This window comes from Leiobunum rupestre, chromosome 2, assembly GCF_980474605.1.
Source record: "Leiobunum rupestre chromosome 2, qqLeiRupe1.1.hap1, whole genome shotgun sequence".
Classification (NCBI taxonomy): Eukaryota; Metazoa; Arthropoda; class Arachnida; order Opiliones; family Sclerosomatidae; genus Leiobunum; species Leiobunum rupestre.
In genome coordinates this window covers 9239601-9266582 of record NC_143385.1, presented here as the reverse complement: position 1 = coordinate 9266582, position 26982 = coordinate 9239601, and the positions used below count along the sequence as shown (strand labels likewise).

General features: G+C 37.3%; 2 protein-coding genes across 2 annotated transcripts in view; both read left to right on the top strand.

Moving 5' to 3' along the window:
• Window positions 1-15419, top strand: part of Egfr (epidermal growth factor receptor) — a 66612-nt gene extending 51193 nt beyond the window's left edge. Inside the window, exons 2-26 of the mRNA XM_090165372.1 lie at window positions 4135-4857; window positions 4970-5094; window positions 5162-5510; window positions 5695-5882; window positions 6196-6337; window positions 6434-6535; window positions 6605-6728; window positions 6810-6977; window positions 7046-7245; window positions 7467-7599; window positions 7672-7741; window positions 7818-7942; window positions 8018-8105; window positions 8180-8281; window positions 8357-8608; window positions 8671-8783; window positions 8910-9045; window positions 9174-9410; window positions 9479-9664; window positions 9925-10156; window positions 10223-10369; window positions 10483-10766; window positions 11037-11250; window positions 11387-11611; window positions 12961-15419. Of these exons, the coding sequence (XP_090021498.1) occupies window positions 4710-4857; window positions 4970-5094; window positions 5162-5510; window positions 5695-5882; window positions 6196-6337; window positions 6434-6535; window positions 6605-6728; window positions 6810-6977; window positions 7046-7245; window positions 7467-7599; window positions 7672-7741; window positions 7818-7942; window positions 8018-8105; window positions 8180-8281; window positions 8357-8608; window positions 8671-8783; window positions 8910-9045; window positions 9174-9410; window positions 9479-9664; window positions 9925-10156; window positions 10223-10369; window positions 10483-10766; window positions 11037-11250; window positions 11387-11611; window positions 12961-13400 (4530 nt within the window). The 5' untranslated portion in view covers window positions 4135-4709 and the 3' untranslated portion in view covers window positions 13401-15419. The remainder of the gene's footprint in view (window positions 1-4134; window positions 4858-4969; window positions 5095-5161; window positions 5511-5694; window positions 5883-6195; window positions 6338-6433; window positions 6536-6604; window positions 6729-6809; window positions 6978-7045; window positions 7246-7466; window positions 7600-7671; window positions 7742-7817; window positions 7943-8017; window positions 8106-8179; window positions 8282-8356; window positions 8609-8670; window positions 8784-8909; window positions 9046-9173; window positions 9411-9478; window positions 9665-9924; window positions 10157-10222; window positions 10370-10482; window positions 10767-11036; window positions 11251-11386; window positions 11612-12960) is intronic.
• A 7924-nt stretch (window positions 15420-23343) lies between these two features.
• Window positions 23344-26747, top strand: LOC149956039 (uncharacterized). The gene is made up of 12 exons (XM_090166747.1): window positions 23344-23838; window positions 23908-23989; window positions 24061-24313; window positions 24387-24572; window positions 24636-24756; window positions 24824-24911; window positions 25168-25244; window positions 25542-25728; window positions 25789-26037; window positions 26112-26283; window positions 26354-26502; window positions 26581-26747. Exons 1-12 carry the CDS (start codon window positions 23344-23346, stop codon window positions 26745-26747), a joined length of 2226 nt encoding a protein of 741 aa, XP_090022873.1.
• Window positions 26748-26982: the final 235 nt, after the last annotated feature.

Below are 26982 nucleotides of genomic sequence, written 5' to 3'. Positions count from 1 at the left end.
ACGAATTTACTTTAGATTTTGGAATTTGAAATGTTTTTGGAATTTCTGATAACGAATTTACTTAAGATTTTCTTATTTTCGAAACACTAACCCTTTTTTTAAAGATTTAACATTAAATTTCACCTTTCTCAATCAAGATTTTGAGATTTAAAATGAATTTGAAAGTTAGAAAGATTTTTGGATTTCTAATTTGCGGAACAAAAACCTTTTTTTTGTGATTTTACATTTGATTTCACCTTTGCTAAAATACATTTTCTAGATATTTACGGGACCTTGACGAAAGTCCAAACAAATGTTTTCTAAAGAACGAACTACTTTTATAAAACAATTCAAATTATTAAAATCGTCAGTAACTTGTGTTCTTGAGAAATAATTGTTGATTTTATAAAATGTCTTTACGCTTGCCCAACTTGTTGAAATGTTGCCAATGCCTAAGAATGAGTTCATAAACTCTTTAGTGGGAGAGAAAACGGATCCGCAGCTGAAGCGGGGAGGCAACATTTCCACAAGATGGGCAAGGTTATTTTATAAAAATAACTATTGAATTCGTTACTCCGAAAATTATCTAAATCCTGACGCAAGACGTTTAAGCACTATCAACGAATTTTGTAAAGACACGTCGTTTCGAAAAAAAAGACTATATATTAGAACATCTGTTTTTAATAAAAATCTGAAGTTAGGAAAGCAATATCAAGTGACGTATTAACGTGTCATACTCTAATGTCGCACCGGTTTATTAAATATTGTATGATGCGGAATAAACGCGAAAGTTGTTTCGAAATTTTTATCTCGATTCTTTAAAAAAAAATTCTTTGTACCACGGTTCGAATAAATTTATAGTTCGAAAAATTCGAAACCTCTACCTGGCCGAAGTTTTACCCTCTAGAACGAATCTGAAGATCGAGAACCTTAAGCTGGCGATGGTGGTAGGGGGGGAGATGATAGGGGGGATTTTGATCTCCGCGAATGCCCGCAGGTGCGCTGAATCTTGGGAAAGAAGGGGGAAGATAAATTAAAGGGGGGGGGGGTGAAGCCACGACATGACGGCCGGGGGAGGGGTAATATAAAATATAGGGGCAAAAGCAGATAGAAACTGCACGATGTAGTTAAAGACGTTTTTGGTAAAACCGGTTTCGAAGCAGACAAAAGGAACTTTATATTTGGATCCGTCTCTCTTAAAACAGACCCATTTGTGATATCGCAATCTTTTTTTCCTCCCCCCAGCGTTTTTATCCCCCCCCGGCCGCATACGTTTTCCCAAACGTTCAAATTTCAAAATAGTTTTCCTTCGTTATAACGTCATCAGGCAATTTACTTTATAAAAAGTAAATATGAAGAAAAAGGAATTTTGCCGCTTATATTTTGGACGTGGTGGAGATTATTTGTTTAAACGTGAATGGTGAACTCGTCTTTGAATTCTAATTGAGGTGACGCCTCGGAAATTCTAGCTAAATCGAATTTCATTTTTTCGGTTTAGTATGGTTTAATTTTCCTCGGTTCCGTAGTCGGTATACCCGCTGCACTAAGGTTTGTTTGTGATGGAAAGGTTAGATTGCCGACGCCCTTATTTGAAACCAGATCGCCTGTGTCTCTCTCTTATGTAATAATCATTCCATATTTTAAAAGCTAAAATGGTTTATTTCCGTTTCAAATTTCGGGGAACGTTCCTTCGTTATTTTAAAAACCGCGCTTTCAAATTACCAGATGATCTTAACATATTTTGTACGTTGAGATTTCATACTTTGAAATATATTGTTTAATAAGTACCACACCGCTGTACTTAATACTTTTACCGAGAGCCTGTTAAAGTTTAGATCTGTATCTACTATTGCTATACTTATGCAACAATATGAGAGAGTTATATAATTTAACTTGGTTTATGTTGCTAACTTAATTAAGTTTATGCTGCCACCTTAATTTGGCTTAGGCTTACCACCAGAATTTGGTTTATGCTTCCACCTTAATTTGGCTTAGGTTTACCACCATAATTTAATTTATGTTACTAGCTTAATTTGGTTTATGTTCCCATATCTTCACTTGGTGTATGGTATTACCTTAATTTATTTTAAGTTCCCATATCTTCACTTGGTGTATGGTGTTACCTTAATTTGGTTTATGTTCCCATATCTTCACTTGGTGTATGGTGTTACCTTAATTAGGTTTATGTTAGCAACATGATGTTCCTACCTTATTTAGTTTTGTAATGCTACCTTAATTGGGCTTATGTGCCACCTTAATTTGTCTTCCGTTACTCCCTTAATTTGTATTTAATTTAGTTTATGTTGCTACCTTAATTTGGCTTATGTTACTACCTTAATTTGTATTTAATTTAGTTTATGTTGCTACCTTAATTTGGTTTATGTTACTACCTTAATTTGGTTCATGTTGCCACCTTAACAATGTTAATTATTACTTGACTCTGATCTAATACTCACTTGCTTTTCTTGAAATTATAAAATGAAATAATTCAAGAAAAATATACTTTTATGAAATGGGCAATTCGGTCCCTAATTACGGCTCTCAAAATGGAACTCGGCTTAACTCTTGGGCGCTCTCTGAATTTCAATGACGCCAGTGACCCGGTGACAGCGAGAACAAGTCGGGAATAATAATAGTATCGTTGCACCCTGAAAATCGTTTCAATTCGCGTAGCCGGGAAGCGCGAGTTCACTATCACGATACGATTGAGTGATTTTTGGAATTAGCGATCAACCATGTCGTTTTATACACTGACACGCCGCTCAGAGTACAATGAATGCCAGGGTCTGGTGTTGTCGACTAACTATAATTTAATACCTTTCACATTGAAAAGAGTCAATTTCGTATATTAATTTATATACCAAATTCTCTTACGCTCGAATTAAAGAAATATATAAATGACTTTAAATTATATAGTCCATTTCAAAAACCGTTACGCAATATAAAAGCTACAATCGCACATCACGCGATTATTTTGTCAAAAGAACACTTGTGATGTCACAAATATCACCAAGTTTAATTTTGGTGAACATAATTTACATTCTGTACATGAGGTACTACAAATATTTATCAACACGTATTAATAAACAATCGAATGCCAAGCTATTGGTTTTCTGAAACCGAAATCGCATTACAATATTGAGGCTACATTACAGCCCTTTACATTGTTGAGGCCCAATAACAACCCAATACATTACAGCCTATTACATTGTTGAGGCCCAATAACAGCCCAATACATTACAGCCTATTACATTGTTGAGGCCCATTAACAACCCAATACATTACAGCCTATTACATTGTTGAGGCCCATTAACAACCCAATACATTACAGCCTATTACATTGTTGAGGCCCAATAACAACCCAATACATTACAGCATATTACATTGTTGAAGCCCAATAACAACCCAATACACTACAGCCTATTAAGTTGTTGAGGCCGAATAACAACCCAATACATTACAGCCTATTACATTGTTGAGGCCCAATAACAACCCAATACATTACAGCCTATTAAGTTGTTGAGGCCGAATAACAACCCAATACATTACAGCCTATTACATTGTTGAAGCCCAATAACAACCCAATACACTACAGCCTATTAAGTTGTTGAGGCCGAATAACAACCCAATACATTACAGCCTATTACATTGTTGAAGCCCAATAACAACCCAATACACTACAGCCTATTAAGTTGTTGAGGCCGAATAACAACCCAATACATTACAGCCTATTACATTGTTGAGGCCCAATAACAACCCAATACATTACAGCCTATTACATTGTTGAGGCCCAATAACAACCCAATACATTACAGCCTATTAAGTTGTTGAGGCCGAATAACAACCCAATACATTACAGCCTATTACATTGTTGAGGCCCAATAACCACCCAATACATTACAGCCTATTAAGTTGTTGAGGCCCAATAACAACCCAATACATTACAGCCTATTACATTGTTGAGGCCCAATAACAACCCAATACATTACAGCCTATTACATTGTTGAGGCCCAATAACAACCCAATACATTACAGCCTATTACATTGTTGAGGCCCAATAACAGCCCAATACATTATTAAGGCCAAATTATATTGCAATTGCCACGCGTACAATTAAGGATATACGCTTACCATATCTTGTCCATGTCCAAACAGTACTCACGCAATTGCATCGAAGAAGCCTCAGTCCAACGCAACATCGATAGTTGCGGCGATTGGCTCGTCCTCAGTTCGACACCAGGCGTCGTAACATTGTCTTCCTCCAGCGAGAGCAGTGGCACGTGGTCTCGTAGAACGTGCGTCTCTCAAAATGACCGGTCATAGGACGGTGCACAAACGAAGACGACGTTGGAAAACCAATCGAATTAACGCGAGCCATATATTTCCAATTTCGAATACATCGAACAATTTCATTAGATAGTAGAAAATACCAATCAACCCTATAAAGTCACATTCCATCATTCTACGAAAGTCACTAGAAAGCCCCTTTGTAAATTAATATTTTTTTTTGTATATTTATATAAACACAACGAAATCGGAGATACTGTAGATATTGAAGTTAATTCCGTGCCATTTTTAAGTCGTACACTAATAATCAAAATTCTGGTCAGAAACATTTTAAAAACCATTGCCAAAAAAGTTTATATTTTTGTTTTGTAAAAAAAAGTTATAATCCTTCCACCATTACGGGTTCAAAAGAACTTTCAGACTTTGTAGCCAAAGCTAAAAATATGGCGCGATACTGTTATAAAGGAGTGTCGTTCACTATCGTATTCCTCGTGGTTACGGTTCATTTGTGCGTATTACTGTCTTACGTACGCTGCAAGTCGAACTCAATGCAAGGCGACCTAGAAGCACTAGTCCATTTCGAAAAGAAAGGTTCGGATCTCTACCGCATTTACATTATCACTACATTTTCTTTCCATTATAAAAGCGTCTATTCGTTTCGTATTTGATATTTACTAATTTCCGTTACTTCACCTTCTCGTAGTTTGCATCGGCACGGTGGGCCGTATGTCCGTACCTTCTAACAGGGAGCATCATTATCAGAACCTTAGAGATCGTTACACTAACTGTACTTACGTCGACGGAAACCTGGAACTAACTTGGATTGAGGTAAGCGTATTTTGCTGATCAACACTGTACGAAATTGTAACCGACAACAACTAATTTTTTTCCGTAGAACGACTCGGTTGACCTAAGTTTCCTCTCCAAAATTCGAGAAGTGACGGGCTACGTTCTGATTTCGCACGTGAGCGTCAAGAAGGTGGTCTTGCCGTCGCTGATGATCATCCGAGGCAGGCAACTCATGAACATCAAAGTCCGCGACGAAGAGTACGCCCTGATGGTTTTCTCCTGTTCTATGGGGAATTTGGAGATGCCCGCCCTCAGGGACATTCTCAGCGGGAACGTTGGCTTTTATAACAACTTCAACCTTTGCCACATCAAAACTATCAACTGGAGCGAAATTCTGACGGGTCCGAAAGCCAAACCGTATTACGTGTACAACTTCACCTTTCCCGAAAGAGAGTGTATGTCTCGCTTCTATTTTTATCCATTTATTTTATTATAACCAAATCGATAAAAGGGCATGGTAGAACTGGCGCTACTAAAAGATCTACAAATATTAGAACCCGTTTTAGAGGCATAGAAAATGGTTTAATTCTTTAAGCTTTTATTTTATTAACAAGATAACTTATGGTTGTTCAATTTTAGGTCCTAAGTGTGATCCATCTTGCGAAGCTGGATGTTGGGGCGAAGGAAAACACAACTGCCAAAAATTTTCGAAAATTAATTGTTCGCCACAGTGTCATCAGGGACGTTGCTTTGGACCAAAACCCAGAGAGTGCTGTCATTTATTTTGCGCTGGCGGTTGTGTTGGACCCACTCAAGCTCAGTGTCTGGTAAGAGTTGAAAAATATAACCCCCCTGCGCGCTTGGAGCACAAAATAAAATCAAGCAAATGACTAAATTCAATAACGAAATGTTACCAAGAAAAGAATCGGTGTACCTTATTTCAACGGAAAATAGACTAATACTCCTTATGGTATATTCCTGTGGGCAAGATGTTTCTTGGTATCTATTTATTGTATAATGACATTTCGCTTAAAAATTCCTATAGCCATACATCATATGGACAATATGAGTTTTTGTGTGCTACAGGCTAGATCTATTTTAACATCATGTACCTATCTAATGTCGTGTTTTAAATTAAAGGCTTGCCGAAACTTTTACGACGACAAAGAGTGCAAAGAAGAATGTCCGCCTATGATGCGCTATAATCCGGCCTCGTATTCCTGGGAACACAATCCAAACGGAAAATATGCCTATGGTGCAACGTGTGTTAAAAAATGTCCAGGTATATAAATATATATTTTTCTTTTGCGTAGTTATTGTAATAGTTATGAAGTTATGCATATACACAACTTGAATCTTCAATTATAATTTTTTTTAGAGCATTTACTAAGAGACAGTGGTGCCTGTGTAAGATCATGTCCTCCAAACAAAAAAGCTGTCAACGGAGAATGTGTGCCCTGTGATGGAATATGTCCCAAAAGTGAGTATTACTTCGATATTGAGATTCGCATTACTTTGTTTACTCATAACCTCCTTAATTGTTGTTTAGACTGCCAGGGCGCTGATGTAATACACAAAGGAAATATAGATTCTTTCCGAGACTGTACCATTATAGAGGGTTCTCTGACAATATTGGATAACACGTTTGATGGTTTTCAAGAAGTGTATCCAAAGTATGTCAATTATAATCTGCCAATTACGTTAATTTTAGTTTTTGTTAACCTAACATGAGGTAATATTTATAAATCTTATAGTTTCACCTTTGGAGCCCGCCATCCAAAAATGCATCCCAGTGAATTGGACGTTTTCCATACTTTGAAAGAAGTTACTGGCTACGTAAGCATCCAAGCTTCCCATCCACAATTCAAAAACATGGCGTTCCTTAGGAATTTGGAAATTATTGGAGGAAGACAACTTACAGAGTAAGACATTTGCTCTCACTTAAATAATGAAAATTTCCAATAATACTAATGTTTCGTATTACTTTTAGGTACTTTGCTGCATTGTACATTGTTAAGTCATCTTTGGAATCGTTACAATTAAAATCCCTGAAAACCATTCGTTCTGGAAGCGTTGTTGTACTCGAAAATCCCAACCTTTGTTTCGCCAGTAATATCGAGTGGAAGAGAGTTGCCGAATCTCAGTCACACAATGTCCTCAACAAGGAAAACGCCGAAGAGTCGGTTTGCAGTAAGTGTTCTATGTACAGCTTTCGACCTATCACCATAAGATAAAATTCTAAGTTTATAACCTCATTATGACATTTTTAATGTGAGCAACAAACATATTTGTAACTACATATTATTGTAATACACCGACATTAAACCTGTAAATATTTGAGATATATGTTTATACTATTATTGTATTAGGTTTTTGAGATTGATTCTAATTCCACTTTTATATAATTGCAGAAGAAAAAGGTTTAGTTTGTGACGATCAGTGCAACAAATTTGGCTGTTGGGGAGAAGGACCAGAAGAATGTTTAGCCTGTAAATCTTTCAAATTGGACAGCACCTGCATTCAAAGTTGTAACACCACATCTGGGTAAGCTTTCTAACGGAAACAAAAAATATGTATAAGTAGTATTATGTGTATTAATATTGGTTTTCGTCTTAGAATTTACGATTCTGGAAATAAAATTTGTAAGAAATGCCATGAAGAATGCCTTGGAGATTGCTTTGGCCCTGTAAGTTTTGTTGTCATCTAGAACGAATTCTTTTTAATTTTACTTAACATTGTTGCTAATAAATTTTTGACCTCAGGGTTCAAGTAACTGCACAGAGTGTAGGCATGTGAAGGATGGTCCATATTGCGTTGAAAAATGCCCAGAATCAAAGTACAATGAAAGTGGTCAGTGTAAATCTTGTCACGAAAATTGCATTGAGGGGTAAGAATACATTTCATTGTCTTACATACAATGAGATTATGGTAGAACATATTTAAAATATACTTGTTTTCTTAGATGCACTGGACCCGAAAATATTCTTGGTAAAGGAGGCTGCAACAAATGTGAAAAAGTTGTAGTTAATGCTAATAATCCAAATATAGTGGTAAGTGTTAATTTTCGCACTTCAACTTGGTTTTTCGTAATTCGGAATTAAATTGTTTTACTCAACTCTTACAGGAGGCTTGTCTGAAAAGTAGTGCTCAATGCCCGGAAGGTTTTTACCATGAATATGTTGTACAAACTGAGGAAGGAATTTTGAAATACCTCACTGGAAAATCGGTGTGTATATTATTTCTTAAACGGTAATGTTTTGTTTGATGAATTTATTAATAAATTTGTAATGGGACATGTTAGTATTGCCGAAAATGTCATCCACGCTGTAAAAATTGCACGTCGTACGGGTTTCACGTCTCAACTTGCGAATGCCGAAGATACAGCAAAGACGAGCAATGCGAAGACGAATGTTCGCGAGATCACTATGCCGATGAGAGTAGTCACAAATGTCTTAAGTGCGCCGACGAATGCAGAGGGTGTTATGGTCCAACTACTTCACAATGTTACGCGTGTCGAAACTTCAGAGTCTACTATTCAAACAATCAAACCGCTGTAAGATATAAATATTGTTAAAATAATGCTGGGTTAGAAAACTAATTAATATTTTAAATTAGTTTAATTGCACGGCATCTTGTCCTGAAGATATGCCTTATAAAACATTTGATGATGAAAAAGGTGATCCATTTTGTTCAACAGATGACCCTAATGCCGTTGCTGTACATGGAACGTAAGTACACACTAGTTATGGTCAAATATGTTAATTGAAAGTTCATAATACATCTTATATTCGTAATGTCTCCTTACCTATTTTTAAAGAATTTAAGCTAAATTTGCCACATATTATTTATTATAGGGAAGATGACCATGTTCCAGCCATTTTGGGTGGCGTGATTGGTTGTGTTATTCTACTAGTAATATTCTTTGTGGTGTTAAGCTATCAGTGGCTTCAAAGAGCCAAAACTAAGGAAAATACCATGAAAATGACAATGGTAAGATTTAGATTTAGTATTCTTTTTGCCAAGCTCAAGCATACTTTGTAGGTTCAGAGACAACCAGTTCTGAACGAATTAGCCTTTGACATCGATTTCGTAATATTATATTTATTTTCCTCCAATAGCGAATGAGTGGATTTGAAGACGAACCATTGAAACCCAGCAACATTAAACCAAATTTAGCCAAATTAAGAATTGTTAAAGAACAAGAGCTCAGAAAAGGTGGCATTTTGGGATATGGCGCTTTTGGCACTGTCTACCAAGGAGTATGGCTTCCAGAAGGAGACAACGTTAAGATACCTGTCGCTATTAAAGTTCTGCGAGAAGGAACATGCCCCAGTACAAATAAGGACTTTTTGGAGGTAAAATGCCCTTACGCGAATAACACGTCTAATACATTAAATAATCTGATAACTTGAAAACGTTTTAGGAAGCGTACATTATGGCTAGTGTTGACCATCCGAATGTCCTGAAACTATTAGCCGTTAGCTTGGCTTCTCAATTGATGCTAGTCACACAGCTCATGCCACTTGGTTGCTTATTAGATTATGTAAGAAACAATCAAGACAAAATTGGACCTAAACCACTCCTCAACTGGTGTACTCAAATAGCAAGGGTGAGTAACTTTATTGTTTATCGCTGTGAAGTTCTAGCTAGTAGTTTAGTACTATCACGATAAACGGTTTCTCGTCACTGTGTTAGAATGAATCTTTGCCAAATGCACGAAATCCTTTATAATCTTTGGACATCATCGTTTTCCAAGGTTATAATAACGAGAACTAATTCTATTATATGTTCTTCTATTTAATAAATATCCATTATTATAACTTAAATGTATGTTTTGTTATTTTTCTAAACATTTCATATTTTAAAAAGGGTATGGCATATCTGGAAGAAAAGAGAATGGTTCATCGTGATTTGGCACTTCGAAATGTTTTGTTGCAAACTCCGGGCTGTATCAAGATAACGGATTTTGGTCTTGCTAAACTCCTTGACTTCAACGAAGAAGAGTACAAAGCTACTGGTGGTAAAATGCCTATTAAATGGCTGGCTTTGGAATGTATACAGCATCGAATCTTCACTCATAAGAGCGACGTTTGGGCTTTCGGTAAGTGTTTCGTGTTGTGTGACAGGTTGTGCGAGATAAATTAAAAAATTTCTCTGCACATTTTAGGAGTGACAGTGTGGGAACTTTTGACTTACGGTGGACGTCCTTACGAAAATGTTCCAGCAAGAGATGTCCCGGATCTTTTGGAAAAAGGAGAGCGATTGCCACAGCCAACTATTTGCACCATCGATGTCTACATGATCATGATTAAATGTAATTAATTTTTCTTTTCAATGCGCTTGTCTTATTTCAGTTTCAAGGCATCATATTGGCACAGTATTTTGTTATTTCATCTTTAATTTAAATGTTTTTAAATTGGTTTTTAGGCTGGATGTTAGATGCTGAATCTCGACCATCGTTTAAGGAATTGGCAGACGAGTTTGCGAAAATGGCTAGAGACCCTTGCCGTTACCTAGTTGTCCCTGGCAGTAAACTCATGAGACTCCCAAGTTATACGCCTCAAGATGAAAAGGAACTAATTCGAACTTTAAGCATGCCCAATGAAGGCCCCGAAAGAATTATGGACGCGGAAGAATATCTGCATCCTAAAGTCAATATCTCCAACGGACCTGTTGAAAACCATACACCGCCACCAGCTACCCCAATTAAGGTAATTTTATTCTAATTATTTTACTTTTGAACTTCGAATATTGAGTTTTAGGTAGAATATTTATGGTTTTTTTTTATTTAACAAACTCCTTCACCGACCTGTTTTTACGGGGTTTTTATTTCCCTGCCTACTCCCCCCCCCCCAATCCCTACCACGACTGAAATTTCACCCCATACTATCCCAATTTAACATTCTATATGGTATTGTTTTTTTTTAATAATAACTATAACACTGAGTTCGAGTACTAAAATTTGTTTATGTAAATTAAAGAAATTCATGGATGACAGAGGTTTCGAAGAATTCCCCATTGTTCCTTCGCCGAATCATAGCCCAAACCAATTGCGCGCGAGAGGCGACAATAAGAAATACGCCCACCTCGAACAAGCGGTTTTGAATAACCACGGCCCAGGAATGGTTCCAAGATCACGAGAAAATAGTGCCAATACCCGATATTGTTCTGATCCTCTAAAGATACTCGAAAAAGGTAAACCTTAGAACATTTTCCATGTAAACTTTAGAAGACCTTTTAACAATCTTGAATTCGTTTAGTAATAGCATATTTTTTCTTTTACCTTTGGATTAGTTATTACAACTAAAATTGTTCTTATGATTAAACGTAGGCTTAGACCCTGGTGACGATGACGCATTTATGTCCAACGGCGGTCCTCCTATGATGAATGGACTTATGGGACCTCCACCTCAAAAACATTCTACTAACGGAGTCGACTATCCAGTCTTAAACCTTCCAGTGGACGAAGACGATTACCTAATGCCATCTCCGTTGGGACGAATGGGAACCGCCCCTCCTACTTACATGGATTTAATTGGTGACTCAAAAATGCCAGGTAGAGTATATTAATTTGTCAAACGATATCAGGGCGAAAGGGTGATCGATCCTAAGCCTTAGCCTCAAGAAGCGATTTGGCGCCCTAATTCAGAGTTATGATCTATAGCTGCTTTTAGGACTCTATGCCCAGCCTTTATGTAGTTAGTACGATCCTGAGCTTCATAAGAATACTAGCTTTAATACCCGGCTTCGCCCGGGGTCTTAGTTTTAATGAATTAGATCTGATTTGTACATAAGAAAGGTAAACGCTCTAGCAAAAACGCAACACGCGTAGCAAAAAGTCCTGAACTACTTAAAAATCCCAACTACGAAGTCCCTTTTTTTCACACTAGCTCCCCTTTTACGAATTTCACACTAACCCGTTAAAAAGTTTAAAGGTCGGGACGGGCGCAAGGAACTCAAGAGAGGAGATAAGGGAAAAAATTTAAACCCAAGACCAGCCTAAAATTAGATAAGGGAATCAAAGTAAAATTGAATTAGATTAAGACCCATGTCAGGTATTTGGAATTAGGCGCGTTTAGTTGGAAATCAGGCCCTGAACATTGAGTTAAAATTTCAAAGCTCTAGAGCTAACCGTTCACGCGTTTTTAGGAACATGACATAGGCCTACAAATAAATAAATAAATAAATAAAAGGACAAACTTTAAGACTTTTAGTTATAGATTTGGTCTTAATGGTGAACCACTTTTCACTTCACTGTCACGTTAATTTTGTTTTCGAAACACGTGAAGCTGACTAAAAGTAATTTACTACAATTGTGGCGTCTGGTTCAGCAGGCAAACTATATTAAGGTGGCCCCTATTTTTATTTTTTTGGGCTCTTAGACTGATAGACTGATTCGTTATTTCGTCAAGCTAGCAAAATATAGTGAAACATACCCAAACATTTAATTTTCAATTCTCTCGTATCAGTTTCTGTAGTTAACCCCAACGTTTTCTCTTATTTTAAAACTATTGGGGGCCCTTTAAGAATAGCATAAGTAACATAAAATGTCAATTAAGAAACATTTTCCCCGAACTGATTTTCAGAGCTATTGGGCAATCAAGGTTTAGTTCTCATCACAGAGCCCCTAGTGTTTAGATATGCCCAAGGCGAAATATACTACTACCAAGGACGATAACACGCTAGTCTGAGCTGGGCGATAATGTCACTGTTAAGAAAAGGTTCGCGTAGAAAGTTAGCATTAAAACAAAAAGAAATGTCATACTTATTCTTATTATGTTATTTATGATAATAGCCATAGTCTACCATGCCTAACCCCTGATCACTCGCGTCCTCTAAACTGAACTTCTTAAAATATCTATTTCGTAGATTCACTATGATAATTTTACGAATGATTACTTTCAGATCTTTCAAACAATATACAGCAGCAGCCAAATCGCTCTCACTACATTCCAGATCTGTTCCCGGTTAACGCGAACGGAATACTCCCTAACGGAAATAATCATAAAATGAGCCCTCCGTTGACTCCACTAACCCCGCCTGGTGCAATTGACAATATGGAATACCACATGATGCACCACGACGCGGATTATTACGCGCCGTTGCCACAGGTGCTCGGACTTCCGCCGGTTCCCCCGCCATTGCCGAACGGCGTTCCCGGAGTCGGCTTACCCGCGCAACGGGCCAAAGAAGCGCCCCCGTTGGCGCTAGTGCGCAAATTAACCGGAAGTAGCGACGAAGACACCGACGAACAAGAGTGCTTCAACGAGTTCGATCGTCTGCAGAGAGAGTTGCAGCCTTTAAATATCCACAACGGTGGAAGACGTAGCGAGACTACGGTGTGATCTTTCCAACGACTTCCGCATTCTAAGTGCCTATAATAAGAACCAACGGCTCGCCGAAGAGCCAACCAATAGACCAACGAGTGATCGTGTATTTTTAAACGGACAAATAGCAGAAAAAATGGCGTCGCTCGATCAAACTGTGTGAAAATAGGTTTTACCCGTTTAAATCGTCAAGTTCGCCACTTTGAGGAGCTATACAGCCTTAAAAGTGATGTGCCTTTTTAACGTGTGCTATAATGTGTATATATTTAAATAATCTTATAAAAACAATTGAGTTTTACACAACGAATCATTATTTTCGATGAATTTTTTTATAACAAAAATACAACAAAGGAAAAATTTCCTCAATTAATATTCCATCCAATATCGGTACAAAAAAAGTAATTAAAAAAAATTGCCATAAATCTAAATCACTTACTAAATAAAAGAAATCAATTATACCATTAGTGCGATGGTATTCGAAATAGGTCGAACTTTTGTTGCAGATCACATAGCTACAGTATTAAACTACCGGTCACACAATGTTATTTATAAAAATTAGGATTTAATTTTTACGCGCTTTTTGATAAGGCCTCCGGGGGTATACCACTTTGATAACACGTGCCATTATGTTATACTTCCAATTTTCTCTTTTTATATCTAGCCAAGCATTTACAATTTACTTAAAACTTTTCAAAAATCAAGAATCAAAAGCTACTTTTTTAAATTCGCTTTAATTTTAAAATTTTATACTTCAAATATGACCTGTGGTGAATCTACTTTTAACTTAAAGGGGGCAAGTTTTTGATAAAAATATTTTTGGCAACGGAGATTTGCATATATAGAAAGAAATCCTAAAGATTAGGACTTAACTAGTAATAATGGTTTCATATTATCTTCGATATAAATAAATATATTCGTGATAACAAATAAAAGGCGATTAATAAATCTTTGCCATTATACATTTACACCTTTACTTCTAGCAATTATCAAATTAAATCGAATCGAAAGAATTTATGTGAAAATTAATCAACAAATTATACTTTTATAAAATAAATTATATTTTCCTAACAACTTCAAGTAATAAGTAAAAACGTGAATTTCATCTAAAATTTTATACACTTTTAAAATTTTATTTTCAACCTTATTATCACCAAGAATGTATTTATTTATATTTAGGGAGAATGTCTATGTCGAGACGGTTTTTAGCCTTTCTCTCAATCCACCCGTTGGTCCCCCCAGTACGCTCCTCCGCTTAAAATAAAACGAAAAGTCCCGGTATTTCATTGACTGCTTAAAATTTACGTCACCTAACGCGATGGTAATCAAACGCGGGTGACGTTTTGTCTTTCCCGGGGGAAAGGCGTTCAACAGGCCCGGCGATTGTCGCAACATAGTCATTCTTCCTAAATATAAATAAATACATTCTTGTTATCACTAAATGTAAATTTGTATAAAGAAATTGACGCCAAATTTTCTATTCGTTACGTAGCTATAAAACGAAAAAATGATTTTTTTTTGTAATTAATTAATCTATATGGACCAATTTTTTAAAATTTAAACGATATGAAGCATTTAAAATTATATATTTTTTATTAATACATGTTTCCAACAAATGTGGGACCAAATTATATATATCAATTGATTATTACGAAATCATTTGTTATAAATTTTTAGCTGGATTTTAGAAATTATCTATAGATTTTTTTCCTACCGAATGAATTTAAATCGAAAATTACGATGTCTTTTGAAAAATGCTTTATGCAAGCGGAGATTGTCTCCGCAGCGTGATCTCAGCATTTATTGACTTATCAGACTTCTGAAATATTTTACGTGTCATACATTTTTTTGTTGATCATACCAGGTCTAAAAATTTACAAAAGTGAAATACTGAGAAGAGGAATGCAATATTTTAAATAATATTTTAAACTACTTCTGTACATTATTTCCAAATCGTTGTCGTGTAAAAAAGTTACTGCTGTATATTATAGGGATTTTAGTTCGGGATTTTCGGGAAAAAAATCTTTGTAAAAAATCCCCTTTCCCCCAAAAACAGATGATATTTTTGGATGAAATAAAATATTAAAAAAAAATCAACGTTTCTCTTTGTTTCAAATATTTGTTAAAGCAAATGGCGGCTTTATCATTGTCGTGTTATTAGAGATGGCCATGACTCCATCGACAAACTACTACCGGACTCATAAGATTAAAATAAGCACCCATAGAGCATCGACTGTTTGTCGATGATGACTTTATCCGATTCTTCGATAAACTCGACTTTAGTGGGAGTGTGGTGCCATCTATGAATCTGTTCCATTGCGCCGAATCCCATTCGACCGGAAAACCGCACTTCTCTAGGTTTAGGTCGTTTTTATCCGTTTCAGCATCTGTCAGAACAGCATGCAGTGTTACCTAACCTAACCTAGCATTCTACATTCAAAAAATCGAGACTGGCCTTTGCATTTATTAAGCCTAAATAAATTCCCGTTATGCAAGGAGACAAATCTACCTCTATTTACTATACGTTCCATCAGAAATACATGAACCGAAATTATCAGCGACTGCTTTTTTATTCTGAGGCGTTTTCCCACAGCGCTAGGGGAGGGTGACAAGGAAGCATTCAAATATTTCAACCCACCCGCGGCCAAGGTATATTTTTGAGTGCATGCCGGGTAGAGTATTATGCCATCTAGTGAGTGAAAAATGAAATAGTTCCAGTTGAACGAAGGTCAAATTATCGAACGTATTATAGTCTGCGAACCTAGGCTTACTAGTTGATAGATTGTGAAGTTGTAGTATCATTTAGTATGCAGTCGGAAAGTAGTTTAACTTTTTAAATAATGGAAGAAAACTTAAGAATACGTGATAAATTGATAGGATATTTAAAAAACCTTAACCGCCCGTTTGTTGCGTCAAGAAAGCAGGTTTTTTTTAACTAAATTGATATCTGATATAATGGTAGCTGTAATTCTTTACACTGACTGAAAAAGGTACTTTTTAAGTATTTTTTTAGTCCGTGTTTTTTTAAAGTTTCTCACGGCGGCCACCAGGGTGAGTATTCAAATCTGTACCACGGACCCGTAGAGGATTGCATTCCGCGGAGGGGGGGACTACAACCGAGTAAAGAGAGGGGGAGACGGGGAAAACGCCTTTAGTATAAGCGGGATAGGTCGCTGATAATTTCGGTTCATGTATTTCTGGTTCCATTTCAACAAACTGCGAACTGAGCGTACCATCTTAGACCAAGAAATACAGGGACGTCGCACGGTAGATATTTCGCGCCCAAAGCTTCGTTGCGGCTGCCTATTTCCTATATATCTCGCGCTGTGTTGCTAGTAGCGACGGTGAGTCAATTTTTATTGGCTCTTTGAGTCACGTGCACCGCCCTACAATCTGTCAGCACGTGGCCTGCAACATCATGGTATGTTTTTTAATATTGGTGTCCCTAAAATATTAAAAAAATATAAAATAATTTAAAAATATGTAACTCTTAGCTGATTATTTTTTTGAAGTTCTTTAAAAAACGTTATTTTTATCTCTCATGGATGGCGCCTATTGACTATCCGTATCACCTAACCCCAATCTCCCTACCGCAGCCGCAACAAAGCCCCGCCGAAAAATAAAGCGTTGGGTATGCTATGAGCGAGACGTCCCTGTGTTTCTTGGTCTAAGGTACCATAAAGGTATTACGTTTTAACAAAAAATACTTCAAATTTTATAGTATTAATAAAAAACATTTAATTAAAAGAAGACCAAAAAATCGTTTCCAACAGACTTAAAAATATATTAAAACGCTTCCATCAAAAATCAAAAGGAGAAGAATGTAGAAAGAAAAACTATTTTTTTTTGCGGTCGCTCAATTGTGAATATTGCGTCGCTCGATTAGAAAAATACAAAACCCGCCTTTGGGCTAATTTCATGAAAAACATTGGCGGAATTCGGTCTAATGGGAATTCGTTCGAATGGGATTCGGCGCAATGGGAAGATACCCCATCTATTTATGGCAAAGGAAGCTAAAATTAAAAATGGTAAATGAATAGAAACCCTCGATAGCGCAATATTAATTTATCCGATCAGGTCATTGGCCCATTTTAGTGATTTTTGGCGATTTTCGTTTTCGGTTGTATTTAGAAATTTTAATTTCAAGTAAATTTCTAGCCAATTCGCGGAAAACCACAACCCGGGTACGCACTATTGTGGTATTTGAATTTCGTACGGAATCAAGATTCAGAATACACCCGCCATCTGTCTCTAAATATTTGATCTTCGACCTTGGAAACCTCTAAAAACTGTGTCCATTGTTTTCTACAGGGACGTGGAATACTTTAGGCGTTCTTTTTAGGGCACCGCGCGTTTGTTATACAGATGCTACGTTATGCTATCCTGACTACTGTTAGAAAGGCTGTGGCGCTGTGCCGGGCTATGCAAAGCCCAGAGTTGGATTCGGGCTCATCTCAAAATATTTACTCTATTTAAGTGCTCGTCTCTGGCTCAATTTAAAGCAAGTAGCGGCTTGACGTGAAGTAGCTCTTTTTTCAATAGCTTTCGCTAGCGTCGAAATAAAAAAGGCAGTTCTTAAAGGTACCCCTCGCGTTGATTGGATCGTTTGTAAATTGGTCAATAACATAAATTACAGCAATTATAAACTAAATTGTAACACGGGATAAAAAATTTATTTTAGAATCCACTAAATAGAGTATAAGTTGTCTAAATATAATACTCTACAATGGTTCTCTGACGACGTTATCATTTGGCTGTTTAAATATTTTAAACTTTAGCTTCCTTTGCCATAAATAGATGGCACCACGCTCTCCAGTAAAGTCGCGTTTTTCGAAGAATCGGATAGATTCAGGGCCATCACTAATAACAGGGTCCTTTTCACAATGCATTACCCGCTGGAACCTACAATGTCTTAAGTTAATACCGCTTCAAAATTTCAAAATATACGTCCTTTATATGTTCAATCTATTCTTTAGTTTGTAACTCTCTAACTTTATGTACTCATCTCAGTGGCGCCGATCGCTTTTTTCCCCAATGGGGGCCGAAGCTCACTAATAAACTTGGAATGAGGCTGCTGGCAGCGTTGCCAGATCTAAAATCTGAAATTATCGTATCTAGGCCAAAAAATTATCGATTTTCCTGGAAAATTATCGTACATTTCTTTTTGGCGATAAATTTTAATTCATACATAAATGCGTTGAATTTAGATGATTTTTTAAAGCACTACAGGAGTTTTATTTCAGGGAAATAAACAAAATGTCTATTATCATTATTAACTGAACTTAATATGTTTAAAAATGTTTTAAAAAATGCGGTAATAGCTAGGAGTAATAAACTCACACTCTGGACTACGCGCACAGAAAATATATATCATTCATTTTTAAGTAGAAAAGTTATATAAATTAATAATAAAATATAAATCGTTCGTAGGTTTTTAAAAAAATCTAAAGATTATCGTACATTATAGTACGTTGAGGCAGAATTATCGAAATAATGGTACGATATCGTACGCCATGAAAATTATAGTACGCCCTAAAAATTTTGATTAAATTATCGCACTGTGCGATAATTATCGTACGTCTGGCAACGCTGGCTGCTGGCAACACTTTCTTCCTACGGATGCTTAAAATTAAAGGGAATATAACCTGCAAAGCAATCTTTAAGGAAGACCCCTTCAATTTTTCAAATTTCCCTATACAGTAGCGCCAAACATTTTTAAAGCCAAAGGCAAGAGCGGCTAGATCTGCAAACGTTGGTGTTCCACACCAAATACCTGAGGTTATATTCCCTTTAAATGGCCTTTAACATCGGCGGTTTTACCAATGGGGGCAGAGCCCCCATTGATTTTTCCCAATGGGGGCTTCGACCTCGCCGCCCCCATGGGATCGGCGCCACTAACTCATCTGTTGCTTAACCTGCCGGCTGCACAAAAGCTTCTATAAGCTTAGTAGCCGCATTTTTTTGATTAATAAATAAACATGATGGCAAATGATAGAGCCGCCAGTTGCTTTAAAACAAACTTCTATTATTGCTCAGTACAAAAAGTATTATGACCCAGTACAAAAAATTATGGCTCAGTACAAAATAAATGGCTGCATGTTTTTGTAGTTGTTTTTGAGTAAGAAGGATTTTATGTATCTACTAGCCGAGAGAGCCCGCCTTACAGGCGGGCCCTCAGCTAGGTGTGTGTTTCGAGGCACTCCACCCCAGTACGCCCCCCAACCCCTTTTTCCCATGGGATAATTTCCATGGCATCCTTTACCCCTTAGTCGAACCACCGCAGTAAGGCCCTTAATCCCTTTTTTTCCCATGTGATAATTACCGGGGTACCCCCTCCCCATTTATCCCATATGATAGTTACCGTTCCTCCCCTTTTTCCCATGTGATAATTACCGGGGTACCCCTCCCCCTTTTCCCATGTGATAATTACCATGGTACCCTCTCCCCCTTTTCTCCACGCGAGAATTTCCGTGGTACCCTTTTCCCCGCAAGAATAACTCAAACTCGCAGTCGTACCAAACCCCCCTGTACCCCCTGTGTATGGAACACCCCCGAGGTGCCAGTGACCCAGCGCCCCGAGCGCGAGACCCCCAAGGACTCCAGTGACCCAGCCAACCAGGTGTGGACCGCCCCCAAGAGCCCAGCGACTCTGAACGCCGGGTGTGGAGCCCCTCAAAGGCTCCAGTGACCCCATCAAACCACTGGATAGGAACAGTGTACCTGTGAAAATCAGCCGCAGGTTATTAGCCATACGTTGCCCGGCTCTCGCCACGAGGAGGCTTTGGGGAGGATTGTTGGCGGTGGAAGACGAAGTCACTCTAGTCCTCAGCTGTGCGAGGGTGGGAATTAGGGCAGCCCATGGTGTCGCCTTTTGTTGGGCCATGATGAGGGCGTTTGTTTGCCATATGTGAGCCTGTCATTATGGCTGTCTCACTGGCCAAACGTTTGTTTCGCAAAGTGCATTTTTGTCCCGGCATGACTCTTTGTCTTGTGTGCCGCCGTAGTGCCCAGCGGAACGGCGGGGTACAAATACATAACCTTATGTACCCCTTTATGTGAATTTTGACGAACTCACGAGTGAGTCGTGAGTATAGGTGGTGCAGGTATACGGGTGTATACTGTTTTGTGTACGTGTTTTAGGAAGTGTTTCCTATTTTTGTATACAGGTCGACGGCTCGGCCAGGACAAATGATGAGTAACCCCTGTAATGCTTTGCCGGTGCACGGGGTATATAAATACAACAATCTGATGTACCCCTTTATCCAATTGCTGATGTATAAAGGCCACGGGACTAACGTACGCCGAGAGAGCCATCGGAACAAAAAATCTATATTATAAGGAGCGCTTGGTACGTCGGTCGTCGTCGTCGTCGTCGTCGTCGTACGTCCGAGCTTTCTGGAATGTTTACTTAGTCTGTCACGAAGCCAAAGGTGGGGCGACGAGGAAAAAGCGAACCGCGGAACAGAGGGAAACCGAGACTACTGTTGTATTATATTTCACTTAATAGATAGCTTATGTCCGGCACCCCTGTCTCGGCTTCCCTCTGTGCCGCGGGTCACTTTTTCCTCGCGGAGGAGTGCCTTACTGGGGTGGTTCGACTATGGGGAAAAGGGTACCATGGAAATTCTCGCATGGGAAAGAGAGGTAGGGGGGGCTTACTGGGTGGGGAGTGCCTCGAAACACACAACTAGCCGAAAGGCCCACCCCTAGCTCTCAGGGGGAAAGATTTTGAGCATTTTTAGAAAATGACATTTGCATCACTTTTGAAAATTTGTAATATAGAATTTAAAAACCAAATCGGACATCAAAGCCGACTCGATGCGAAAATGCGAATCGCAGCGTACGTAGAAAAATGTCACGCGATTCGTGCGCCCGTAACGCGCGTGCGAAAAGCGTCAGAAAATCGAGAAATAAATCTCCAAAATCGGTTGACCTATTAACCTACCTACTACCCAACCAACAGCTTTTTATTATATAGATGTTGTGTTTATCACTAGATGGCGTTATTAGACAAGGCGCACTCTGATTGGTTTGAGATAAAGCTTTATGTATATAAGCCAGTAAACGTGACCGCGAAGCCAGTTAGTGTGTTGGCGTTAATCATGTAAATAGTAACTTTTAACTGCAATCATGTATGTAAATAAAGTTTATTTGTCATCTTAAAACAACATTATTCATAACAATAGACGAGAAATAAATCTCCAAAATCGGTTGACCTACCAACCAACCTACCACCCAACCAACAGCTTTTTATTATATAGATACATAAGAATTTATGCTTTTTAATTCGTATCGTCCTAGAAAATGGACAGCTTACCATAATCCTCTTTCAATTTTAGAAGCCGCAAAATATGATAATTTATTTAAAGGGATAATGAAAAGCTTATATAATTTATATTATATCTATTCCTACTCCTAAATTAAGTATAAAAATGATACTCACGGTTTAAAAAAAATTCAATTCGATTTTTAAAACAATTTTAACTTTTCGGTCGGCTGAGCTCAAATAAGGTGGTTTTTTTTCGCCTGTTCTGGGTTTTTTGAGCAGGTTCAAAAGTGTAGCCCTATGACGTCATTTTACTCCAATTCTATCTTGACGAAAAAAAACGAGTTGGAGTAAGAAGGGAGTAGTTAGAGGTTAAAGGTTATATATTTGTTTTGTTTTTAAGATGGCCACCGGTGGTGAGATCATCTATATAGGACTCATTTTTCTTATTTATTTAATAATAATAATAATCAGCTAGGCTAATACCCAAGACACCACCTTAGGTCTAAGTCATCAACCAACTTTTAAAGTCATTAAATAGCATCAGAAGAAAATAGGGAAAGTACGTATCTGTAGCTTTGAGCCGTAGAAGTCGTCGTGTGACCCACGAAAACGCCTTTTTACGCATAATAAACCAAACTGAAAAAGTAGTCCTACTTTTGTTTTGATTCAACACGGCTATAATCGACGAAAGCAAATACGCCTTAGCTCAAATAGCAGAGAATGAGAAGGGCAATATGTTACAATTGTTCAATTTAAGAAAAATGACTTTTTAAACGATGTATTCATCCGCGATTTCCCGCCAAACCGTTTTGGCGCGAAAATTCGTGAAAAGTGACGCCTTTCCAAAGCTGACTAGAAGCGTACTTCCCCCTATTTTCTTCTGATAGCATTAAACAATTGGATATTCTTTATTAAAAGCTTGCCACATGTGAAGATGTTCAAAACCCGTTATGTTTTCGTGAAACGAAATTTAAGCAGACGAATTTTCGAAATAAGCTAGATTACTCCCTCTACACCTCCTTTCGAGGAGGAGTCAAAAGTGTAACGTTTGAGCTCTGGAACAAGCGAACAAAATTCGGGACAGGGTAAATCTTACCCCGAGAACAGGCGAATAAAACGTTTTAGGGTAAAAGGTTTACACTTTTTGTCCTCGGACAGGCGAAAAAAACCCACCTATTATGCTTGTTTTCCACTAGCGCGCGTCATAATGTTATTTTCTTTACGCGCGTAAAAACGTTTGAACGTTTCAAAGCTGAGAAACGCGTCGTTGCGCGCGCCAGTGGAAAACAAGCATTAGCGTATGTCTCTAGTAACCTTGGGCTGCGCTCTGTATTTCGCGCGAATTCCGAAATATAGCACCCGGCCAATCACAGAGCGTTTCCTCTTTTCAAAGCGCCGGCCAATGAGACGTCGCATTTGAGTCCAAGTCGCCTACTCATTCTCTCTGTCATCTCTATGCCCCTACTTCTTTGAATTTCGACATTCGGGAATTAATCTCAGAATTGAGTGAGAGTTTATAAAACTTTAATAGTATTAAATATTTGTTATATTTAGTGATTTGAAGAATAAGAACAGCCTTTTTTGGTAAGTTTTTTGAAATGTTTTATTGAAATCAATCTAGAGAATTTTCTATAATTTTTAACCCTTTGCTTAGATCATGGACTAATTAATTAGTCCATGCTTAGATTTAACAAGATGCCTGGAGGAGCATACAAATGTGCAGTTTTTAACTGTAATAATACTCGCCGAAAACGTACAAAAGAGGATTCCCTGCCAGTAAAGATTCACACATTTCCTAATGATCCACAACTTAAAAGCCAATGGATTAAATTATTGGGAAGGTTCGAAGATTGGGTTCCTAATTCTACTTTAGGAGTGTGTTCAGACCATTTTAGTGATGATTGTTACAAAATTAACTCGGAGTGTGTAAAAAAACATCTGAAACATGGCTCTGTACCTAATGTTTTGGATTCAACACAAGATAAAAGGTTGCGACTAAGTGTTCCTACCACCAGTGGCGAATCATGCTTTGCTGCAGATTCTAACTTTCCTCAATCAGCAACCACAAGGGAAATTATTGAAGAGGAGTCGTCTTCCATGGCAGACAGTAGAATTCAAGGAATGGATACAAGTTTCCATGAAGCCGAGAGTATGGAACAAGCGTTAGCCTTTCATTCGTATGCCTCTCGTGTAAGAAATATTTTTAGCACTGCAATTTTGTAATTAAATTTTCAATTATGAAAAATATTTTATTTTTAGATAACTACTAAATCAGCCAGTGTCCAAACACCATATTTTCGACCTAATACAAAATCCATAGGAACGCTTGTTTATCCAACTGGTAAGAACAATATTTAATATTTAATTATTTAGATAATTAGATATTCATGATAATAGTTTTTTGTGGTTAAGATTTAGGTTTTAAAGAACCATTTGGTGCACCCATAATGTTTTCTTCACCCATTGTGCCAAGTGAGACTACTTCCCAAGATTCAGAGTCAGAAGATGAAGATTTACAAGAACAGCCGGTGCCATTACCAATTTCTTCTTCTCAAGACACTGAATCAGGCCAAACCGATGAAACCCGAAGTAGTGATCCCACGTACAAAGCCAGTAGTGAGACTTTAAGTGCTGATCAAGAGAGCGAGGAATTTCAATCTTTCGAGTATGATATTTCAAATATAATTAAAGTTGTAAAAATTTTGCATCCACAAATTTAAACAAATTTTTTATTACAGAGAGACGTTTCAATCTGAACGTGATCCACATCTTGAGGATAAATTTATCGTTTTTGCGTCATGTCTCTTCTCACTCTTCAAAATTTGCCAATTCTGCCATCAGAAGCCAGTAATCAACATTACACGAAGAATATCTGGCTCATACCTGTGCATTATGACTGAATGTGTTGATGGCCACACGTTCAAGTGGGAAAGTCAACCGAAATTTGGACAAACATAATGGGGAAACTATTTACTTGCTGCCCGCATTTACTTCACCGGAATTTTACCAACTAAATGTTTAATGGCTTTTAAACTATTAAAACTCCACTCCTTCACTAATAGGATGTATTTCTATTACCAAAGAATGTTTCATCCAGTAATAGAAAAGGTAATATACCACTTTTACGCAATAGTTATAAACCATTATTTCTATATTCTATTTTATCTTTTTATAGCTTTGGCATATTGAGCAAGGTAAACTTTTTGATGAAGCAAAAGGAGCTCCTCTTAATATCTGCGGAGCTGGTCGTTCCGATAGTCCAGGTGATATTTAGTATTTTAAATTAAATACGTTATCAGTGGCGGATCCATAGGGGCGATCTCCCCCCCCCCCCTTAGAATACTTGGGGAAAAAATTTTGAAACAATTTTTCAAGTTATTCAAATATATTTATTTGTCCCACCTTACAAAAATGTCTGCGGGTGCCCATGATCGCTCCTCCTTACTAGATGGTCTGGATCCGCCCCTTTGAGTAAATAGCTAAGCTTGTTTTCTATAACTGTAAAATTATCCCTTTTAGGTTTTTCCGCTAAATACAGGCTTTACACTATTATGAAGGGAGAGTCAACTAAAATTTTACACCTGGAGTTAGTACAGGTAATTTTGGTATTTTTTGTTTTAAATGGGATTCACCAGCGGGGCGGGTTAAGGGATATAACACACAGCCCTATTTAGCCAATCTACTAAGTAGTTTCTAAATTTCCCACCAGAGAAGATTGTTGTTCGCTGCTGCACGGGTGAAATTCTGCTTTTTTCTCTCATTTCTCTCCGAGCTATCTCAACCCCTTAATTTCGCCAGTGGGTCCCTTTTAGTTTTGATTGTGCAAGGACTCAAAATGAGTAAAATTTTTAATTTAGAGTTTATTTAATTCTAATTTAAAATTTTACGAACAGTCAACTGAGGTGAAGAGTTCCAATCAAATGGAAATGGAAGGACTTGTCAGAAGCTTAAATTTTTTTAAAGACAGAGGTCTAAACATAGGAACATTTGTATCGGATCGCCATATTGGAATTGCCGCACATTTGAAAAAGAAACTCCCCGAAATCACCCATGAATTTGACAATTGGCATGTGGCAAAAAGTAGGACGTTTAAATTATTGATTTTACTATACCATTTCTAAAAACAATTAAAAATTACAGATATTAAGAAAAAATTAAGGGCTGTAGCTACTACTAAAGGTTGTGAAGATCTAGAAGTTTGGATGCAGTCAATAATAAATCACTTGTACTGGGTAGCTCGTTCATCTCAAACCAAAGGACAGCGTATTGCAAAATGGACCTCTCTGCTGAACCATATCTGCAATATACATCATGGACACAGTAAAGAATTTCCAAATTGTCTCCATGATGACATTCCTACTAAAGAAGAACGTTTTTGGATTCGCAGAGGTTAAAAATTAATATTTTTCTCAATTAGTTCAGTAGGTGTGTACTTCTATTTGTATATTTACATAACGGAACAGAGTCCATTGTGTATGAAAAAATTGCGCCAATAATCAATGCTCCACACACGCTTGCTGCAGTAGCCCAACTTTCGGAAAAGTACCAAACTTATTCTTTAGAGGTGTTTCATTCGGTCTTAAATTCTTTTGCACCTAAGAGGATTCATTTCCACTGGGATTCCATGATGTCTAGGTAAGTTCATAAAGATGGTTGTTGTTGAACATTTTCAATATTAATGTAATACTTTTTTGTCAATCCTAAGAACCTATTTAGCAGCGCTCCATTTTAATGAAAATGGGCAAAAAGCAAGAAGAATCAACCAGCAGGGCAAAGAAGAATTTTACGTGGCTTATCCTAAAGGTAAAACTGGTGAAGCCACTGCAAAAGTTATTTTGGAAGAAAACAATTATGGTGAGTGAAAAAAAATTTATTTTTTTAATTTCAAATTGTAACCATATTTTGTACTAAATATAATTTCCTTTTTTCCAGAATATGTCCAAACTCTTTTGCAAATGTCATTTGAAAATGCCTTGACAAATGTAAAAGGCATTGACCGAATGGCACCTTCTTGTAAAGCTACTACGTTAGCTTCTAAATACTCTGATGGAGTAGAGAAGAGTGACATTGTAGCTAAGAAACGTAGTAAATTTCAATGAAACGTGTGAAGCACAATCATTTAATAAAACTTTGAAACCAAGCATGTTTAGTAAATCATTTTTTTAATAACAAGCAACAAGGAAACAAATTAAAAATCTAAGTATCTGGAATATTTAAATCCAGTGTATTCGTCAAATTCTTCTGGAAATAATCTCTTATTTTATTGACTATGCAACTTGGTATTAGTGTCCTCCTGTTTCTTCCCATTTTACCAGGTACAACATGAATATAATT

Coding starts and splice junctions, on each gene's coding strand:
- LOC149956039 (XM_090166747.1), top strand. CDS start 23,344: ATGCCTGGAGGAGCATACAAATGTGCAGTTTTTAACTGTAATAATACT. Junction 23,990..24,060: donor AACGCTTGTTTATCCAACTG/GTAAGAACAATA, acceptor TTTGTGGTTAAG/ATTTAGGTTTTAAAGAACCA. Junction 24,912..25,167: donor TGGTCGTTCCGATAGTCCAG/GTGATATTTAGT, acceptor TATCCCTTTTAG/GTTTTTCCGCTAAATACAGG.